Here is a 7,708-nt window from a genome sequence, read left to right as displayed (position 1 = left end):
CCCAGCTACTTGGGAGGCTGAGGCAAGAGAATCGCTTAAGCCCAAGAGTTTGAGGTTGCTGTGAGCTGTAAAGCCATAGCACTCTACTGAGGGTGACATAGTGAGACTCTGTCTCAAAAAATAAATAAATAAATATAAATAAAAATAGTAAAACTAGCCAGGTGGGACTGCCGGCGTGTGTAGTCCCAGCCATTCAGGAGGCTGAGGCAAGGGGATTGCTTGAGGCCAAGAGACTGAGGTTGCTGTGAGCTGTGATGACACCACAACACTCTAGCCCAGGTAACGGAGTGAGGCTCTGTCTCAAAAAAAAATTTTTTTTTGTAAAGATGGGGGTTACTGTACTGCCCAGGTCTATCTTGGACTCCTGGTCTCAAGTGATCCTCCTGCCTCAGCCTCCCAAAGAGCAGGGATTATACTTTTATTTCCTGACTCATTTACACTCCCCTCACTCATCAAAAGGTTTGGGGTAGCTTTGGAGAATGTGGAAAAATAATAGGATGTGGGGGAGGTGGACAAATGGGCAGAGAGCTGGCCAGCATGCAGAAGACTCCTTCACCCAGGATGTGGCAACTCGAGAAACCAGTTACCCTCAAACAGGAATCTCTTGGACTAGACAGGGCTGGGGGCTGCCACATCATACTGTACACTTTGCAATAGACAAGTTTCCACTAAACTAGACCTGCCAGACCCATACATTATAGTGACCAACAGAAAACCATAGGACAGAAAACCACATGTAAAACCAATGCACAGAACCTCACCATGCCAGCCTAGCAGAGAAGCTGTGATACCTTCTCCACTGTCTCCTCTCTGGCCAGTAAGCCCTTTGCAGCACTCTGCAGCCACAGGGACTTCCTTGGGACTCAGCTGAGGGCCACCTGCTGCCAGCTCTCAGTGCCCAGAACCAGTATGTTAGTCAGCTCAGGGAAGGGAATCTGATTCTGGCAGGCACATGCACACATCGTATACATACCACACATGCACAAATGTGCACACACACCATATTCATGCCACTCACACACATCTCCACACACCCATACACATGGACACATGCCACATACATACACACAAGACATGCACATATATATGCACACAGGCACATACATACATACCACACATGCATATACATGCACACCACTTATACTACACACACTTATTATGGTCGTCCACCTACACACATGTGCACATATACACCACAAATGTATGTACATCACAGCACATGTGCACTTATGCATATGTGCTCATGTCATGCACACACATGCTACATACAGCTCTTGGCCCATCATATGCAAACACTGCACACAGCACATCTGTCAACACACACCCACCAACATCTGTCTTCAGAAATCCATGCAAGGCCCACAGACTGTCAGTGATGGAAAGAACTCACTCCCTTTATGTGTGAGCTCCTGTGGCTGGCAGAGAGTGGTCCCCACCAGCACCAACTTCCTGACCCCAGAGCCTTAGCCTGTCACATGTGGGCTCCTCCTCAGCAAAAGTTGTTAAAGGTCTTTACTTCATAAGCCAGTCTTACGTTGTGGACAATTTTCTATAGAGTGCAAAGAATTTGTTTCCAAAAGTTTCATTTTTATTTTCCTAAAACTGTCTTTATTGGAATCAGCTATTTCTGTAAGATAAATCTGATAACTTTTGATGGATGGACCAGGCTTTAGTTTACAGTTGTTCTGCTGCTCATAATATTCTCCTGGGTTGCACATCATAGACCTGAATTGTGTCAAGAAGATGGGCTTCTTTATGAGGTCTTGGGCATAGCTGATAGTGGCATTCTGGGCCTTGACGCACATGGTGTGGGTCTTGCTGAGCTGTCTCTGCCATATTCAGCTGCAGAGCCTCTGCCAGAAGCTCATGCTTGGGTCACTGGGTGGTGCAGCTGGGGGCACATCTATTTTGTGTTGCTATGTCCAGCTATATCACTTTTGTTTAGAGCAAATGCTGAAAGTTTGCATTTCTTTGTGGGCTCATCCTTGAGAAAAGTGGGAGCAGATCCCCTGGGGAACTGAGGCCACCTTAGTTTCCAGAGTCAGCATGACACTCAGGCAATCTGCCCAAACCTGTTGTGCCTGCTTGCCCATGCGTGGGAGAGGCCAAGTGCCAGCGGTGGTCCAGGCTCACCCTGAGCAGGTCATGCCCTGCAGGGAAGGGTCTGACATGAGGGAAGCATCTCCAAGGGCCCCAGCGCCCCAACAGGCCCCGGGGCCCTTGTCATGGCCAGAGAGGTCCATGCCCCAGAGGACTAGGTTCCCAGCTTCATTGTCTACAGGGCTCACCTGGGAGGTAGCTGCAAGGTGAGGCTTTCCTGAGCTCCCTGGGTGTGCAGACTCTGGAAGGGAGAGCAACTCCTGGTCTTTCTGGTGGCTTCTGCTGCAGTGGGGCAGCACCTGAGGTGTGGAGTCCCACCACCAGCATCTCACCAACCCAGAGTGCACCCATCTCCTTTCACACATTTGAACAGGGTGGTGTGGTTTGTCCAGGAGTTTGCAGGAGTCTGGGCTCTGTCCAGTCACTGTGTGCCTGTCTCAGTCTCCCCTCCTGATGCTGAGATAGTACTAATTTCCGCCCCATAGGAATGCTGTGAGGTTTAAATAAGAAAATCCACATAAAGCACTTAGAACAATACCTGGTACCTGGTCAGCAAGTGATCAATAAACAATGCCTATTCACTGTCCTGGGTACCCCATGGGGGATCTCTCTGAGGGGAGGGAAGGACGCCCTGAGAGCACAGTCAGAGGGGATAAGCAAGAAGTCAGTTCTAGAAACCAGGTCTCTAACGCTGCCCCTGCCCCCCAAACGCAGGGCTCAGCCACCGAGGCCCAGAAGGCTCCCAGGTCTGCCCTCTCAAGTGCAGGCTGGGGGTACAGTGAGGCGGAAGGGCGGCTCCAGGCTTTGCTCAGGGACAGGGGTGGGGAGCAGGCCCCAGTTCCAGCGGAGAAGGACAGGCCCGGGGAGGGCCTGAGTCCTGGCCCTTCACCCCCGTCTGCCCCACAGCGAGGATGATGCTGCCACCGTGTACCGTGCGGCCGCGATGCTGAACATGACGGGCTCGGGGTACGTGTGGCTGGTTGGGGAGCGTGAGATCTCGGGGAATGCGCTGCGCTACGCCCCGGACGGTGAGTGCGGGTCTCCATGGGGTTGGGACAGGGAGGCGACCAGGGGCGCTGATGCCTCGCTTGCTCGCCCAGGTATCATTGGACTGCAGCTTATCAACGGTAAGAACGAGTCGGCCCACATCAGCGACGCCGTGGGCGTGGTGGCCCAGGCCGTCCACGAGCTCCTGGAGAAGGAGAATATCACCGACCCTCCGCGGGGCTGCGTGGGCAACACCAACATCTGGAAGACTGGGCCGCTATTCAAAAGGTGGGCAGGGGAGGGTGGGCACTCTTGGGGTGGGCGGGGCCGCTCTCAGAGGTGGGCGGGGTCCTCCGGGAGGTGCCGGCGCAGCTACTCTGGGGGTGGTGCTGTGGGGCTTGCTGCTGACATCCCACGGACACTGTCACCTCTCCTACTTCTCTCCTCTTTCACACCTCCCCAGCACCACCACCTCGTCTCCACTGACACAGTTACCACCCCTTTTCCAACACTGACGCAAATAGCTTAACTGTCACCGGAGTTGTAACTGCCTCCACTGCTCCAAATGCCACCTTTCCACATTGCAGCCCATCCTGAGACAGCACCCACACACTCAGAGGCTGGCAGCCTTGGGAGGAGGCTTTTGATGCAAGTGGGGACTGGGAGCTTCCAGGGACCCAGGAGGCCACACAGCCTAAGAATGGCAGCTGACCCTGCAGAGAGCCAGGGTTGGCTGAGTCCCAGAGACTGGAGTGAACAGCTGTAGTGTGGTAGGAGTTCACTCACAGCACTCTTGGGCACCATACCACCAGGGGTGTGGCAGGCCCCAGCCCATCCCCAGGCCTCCAGCCGCTGAGTAGACTATGCAGAGCCATTGTCCACAGTGCCTGAGACAGGTGCACACATGTAAGCACAGTTGTAGGCAGTACGTGTGCACACATACATACACATGTGCACAGAACTGTGTGTGCACACAGACTCAGGCACGTAACACATGTGCAACAAGTACTTTCATGAGCGTGCACCCCACCTAGGGGCCATCTGTGCACAAAGATGCACTGATATGGGCCATTGGGTACAATACACACTTGTACACACAGCCAGACAGGACAGCCTGATGGTCATGGCCAGATGCCATGCTCAACCTGCCTCCCTCCCTCGCTGGCATGTGGACTTCAGCCTCCTTCTCTCTGAAGCTAGGATGGTTGCTGGCTATGAGGACCAAACATCCTAATCCATGGAAAGTCCTCAAAACAGCATCTGGAATGCAGAAACCACTCAGCTGTCACTGGCTGTGCTGTCCACCTGGTGTGGGAATGCACACGTGAACACACACACAGGTGTGCCCACGTGCCATCTATCAGACTGATAGCAAGAGTCTGATGGTCTTTCCATCCTTGGGTCTGGGGAAGAAGGAGAAGCTTGGGCTGCTTGCGAGGCCAGAGCAAGCACAGGTCTCCACCACACTGCTGCACTGCTGTTCTCCAGAGTGCTGATGTCCTCCAAGTATGCAGACGGGGTGACTGGCCGCGTGGAGTTCAATGAGGACGGGGACCGGAAGTTTGCCAACTACAGCATCATGAACCTGCAGAACCGAAAGCTTGTGCAAGTGGGCATCTACAATGGCACTCATGTAGGTGGGGGTCATGAGGGGGTGGGGGCTGGGGCCTTAGGGTCCTGGGGCCAAGACCCCTGCGTGGCCACCCTCCATCTCATACTCCCACCCCCAGGTCATCCCCAATGACAGGAAGATTATCTGGCCAGGTGGAGAGACAGAAAAGCCTCGAGGGTACCAAATGTCTACTAGACTCAAGGTAGGGGCCTAACCAACAGCATCCCCATCCCTGAAATCCTGTCCACCCACCAGGCCTTAGGCCAACAAAAGCAACTGGAGGAAATGGGGACAGGGCCTGTGCCACAGCATAGGTGGTGGCAGGGGCAAGTGGAAGGAGGAGATAGGGCTGCCACTGCCTCCACCCCTCTTGACCCCAACTTTGCTTAAGTCTGGGTAAGTTATCAGGGACAGGACTCTCTTGGGGAAGAGCTTATGGGATGCAATGGGACAACAGATGGTCATTTTGTGTCCTGGTGCAGACCTCAGCTTGGAACTTGCTGTCCTGAGTCCTGGTCTTCCACACCCCTCATCCCTCCTCCAGGTGGCCAGCCCCATGGCCTCCTGGTGTCACTAGGTCAAACTGTCCTCTCTCACCCTGCCTTCCCTGCAGCACTCCCTGTGGTGGGACATCTCCTTCTTGGCTCTCCCTTGGGCCTCTGCCCCCACCCCCCAAGCTGGCTTCCCTCTCATAACATCTTTTCCTCACGTTCCTTTAGACTAACCCATGGGCCTCTCTCTGCTCCCAGGTGCACTCCTCAGAGCTCCCCATGCTGAAGCACATCATACGCACACCACACCCACACCAGCATGGCCAGTATCACAGACCACCAAAGGCAAGGACCTTATATGCAAGGTGCCCAGCCAGCCCTCTCCTGGTCCTCAAATGTTTCTTTCTTTCTTTCTTTCTTTCTTTTTTTTGAGACAGAGCCTCAAGCTGTTGCCCTGGGTAGAGTGCCGTGGTATCACAGCTCACAGCAACCTCCAACTCCTGGGCTCAAGCAATTCTTCTGCCTCCACTTCCCAAGTAGCTGGGACTACAGGTGCCTGCTACAATGCCTGGCTATTTTTTGGTTGCAGCCATCATTGTTGTTTGGCAGGCCTGGGCTGGATTCAAACCCACTAGCTCATGTGTATGTGGCTGGCACCTTAGCGGCTTGAGCCATAGGCACTGAGCCCCTCAAATGTGTCTTAACCCTGTCTACTTTCTTGGCCAGCCCTGTAGCAGGGGCAGCCCTTCTACCCTCCCACTCAGACCACTTTGCCTACAGACAGAGCGGGCTCTGCCAACACCAATGTGGCATTTCCCTGCAGCTCAAACATCTCCCATTCGAAAGTCTAAAAGTAACAGTCAAAACGCCAATGGTTTGAAGCTTTTACCAATTCTGTTTCTGGGCCAGGCATGGTGGCTCATGCTTATAATCCTAGCACTCTGGGAGGCCGAAGTGGGTGGATCACTTGAGCTTGAGGAGTTCAAGACCAACCTGAGCAAGAGTGAGACCCCCCTCCCCAAGCAAGAGTAGAGACCCCCGCTCTACTAAAAATAGAAAAAACTAGCCGAGCTTTGTGGCAGGTGCCTGTAGTTCCAGCTACTCGGGAGGCTGAGGCTGGAGGATTGCTTGAACCTAAGAATTTGAGGTTGCTGTGAGCCATGACACCATGATGCTTTACCCAGGGTGACAGAGTGAGATTCTCTCTTTCTCTCTCTCAAAAACAAATATTTCTGGCCTCACTAATATTTTTTAAAGTATTAACAGAAATAATAGAAAACATGAGAATTTTTAAAAGGAAATAAGTTCCTGTAAGGGCTCCTAATCTCCCAGGGATAAAAGCTGAAACGCTGCCCTCAGAGTTGAGGGGCCCTGTCCACATCCCCAAGGGCCACCAGCTGAGGGTGCCTCTCCTACTGCTCCTCATGCCTCCCTGCCTAGGATCTCACCACCCCATCAGGCACCTCCTCCGCATCACCCCTTGCCCAGGCTGTGGCCCACTCCTGAGAGAAAGGAGGGAGACCAGGCAGAAGCTTGAGTTCAGTGGCAGGGAGGAGAGGGACAGCATCACTAGGGGAGAGAGGAGGAACCAAAGAGGGAGGATCAAGACTGAAGACTGCAGCTGGGTGCTGCAGGAGACACTACAGACAGCCTGCAGGTCCCAGGCCTGGCTTCTGTGAACATGCCTCTGTCCTCCAGCGTGGTGGGGGGCAGACTCCAGGCTGGGAGGGGAAGTTTCTCATCCCTGAGAGACTAAAGAAGGTGCCTGGCTCACACTGGATGTCTGGGCAGGCTCCCTGATGGAGGGGTAGCATGAGCCAAGACTGGAGGGAAAATGACCAAGAGAAGGGAGGGCTCCAGTCGCTCCTGACGAGTCTGGGTCAGTCCAGGGAACCAGGCCATCCTGAAGGTGGCCAGGGAGACGGGAAGGGGCAGTGTCCGGTGGGGGGCTCTAGGGAGAGGCGGCTGAGAAGAGGTGGGCCCCGGGCTGCCGAGGGTCGGTGGTCCAGACTAGGTCTCCCCTTCCTCCCAGATTGTGACGATCCACCAGGAGCCCTTCGTGTATGTTAAGCCCACGATGAGCGATGGGACATGCAGGGAGGAGTTCACGGTCAACGGCGACCCGGTCAAGAAGGTGATCTGCACAGGGCCCAACGACACATCGCCGGGCAGCCGTGAGTGCTGGGCGGGGGCAAGGAGGGGCTGCGCTAGGCGGCTGGCGGCCGGAAGCCCAGCAGTCACCACCCCCACCTTCACAGCGCGCCACACGGTGCCTCAGTGCTGCTACGGCTTCTGCATCGACCTGCTCATCAAGCTGGCAAGAACCATGAATTTCACTTACGAAGTGCACCTGGTGGCCGACGGCAAGTTCGGCACACAGGAGCGGGTTGGTGGTGGACGTCTACCAGCGGGCCTGGGGCGGGGGCAAGGCCTAGGGCTGGAGGAGCTGGCGGGGCGAGGTGGGGCCTGGAACCCATGGATGAGGGGGCGGGGCCCGGAGCGGGGGGAGGGGAAGCCG

At 54.8% G+C, this 7,708-nt stretch overlaps 1 protein-coding gene across 6 annotated transcripts in view; it reads left to right on the top strand.

Moving 5' to 3' along the window:
• GRIN1 (glutamate ionotropic receptor NMDA type subunit 1) overlaps positions 1–7,708 on the top strand; it is a 26,503-nt gene that overhangs the window by 12,499 nt on the left and 6,296 nt on the right. For all 6 annotated transcript variants that reach the window (XM_003794811.1, XM_003794812.1, XM_003794815.1 and 3 more), the window contains 6 exons: positions 3,007–3,128; positions 3,201–3,375; positions 4,576–4,720; positions 4,818–4,901; positions 7,223–7,364; positions 7,449–7,576. In XM_003794811.1, coding sequence (XP_003794859.1) covers positions 3,007–3,128; positions 3,201–3,375; positions 4,576–4,720; positions 4,818–4,901; positions 7,223–7,364; positions 7,449–7,576 — 796 coding nt within the window. The remainder of the gene's footprint in view (positions 1–3,006; positions 3,129–3,200; positions 3,376–4,575; positions 4,721–4,817; positions 4,902–7,222; positions 7,365–7,448; positions 7,577–7,708) is intronic.

This window comes from Otolemur garnettii, unplaced genomic scaffold (genome assembly GCF_000181295.1).
Source record: "Otolemur garnettii isolate 467f Iridium unplaced genomic scaffold, OtoGar3 scaffold00087, whole genome shotgun sequence".
In the NCBI taxonomy this organism is placed as follows: Eukaryota; Metazoa; Chordata; class Mammalia; order Primates; family Galagidae; genus Otolemur; species Otolemur garnettii.
This window is presented reverse-complemented; position numbering and strand designations above follow the sequence as displayed.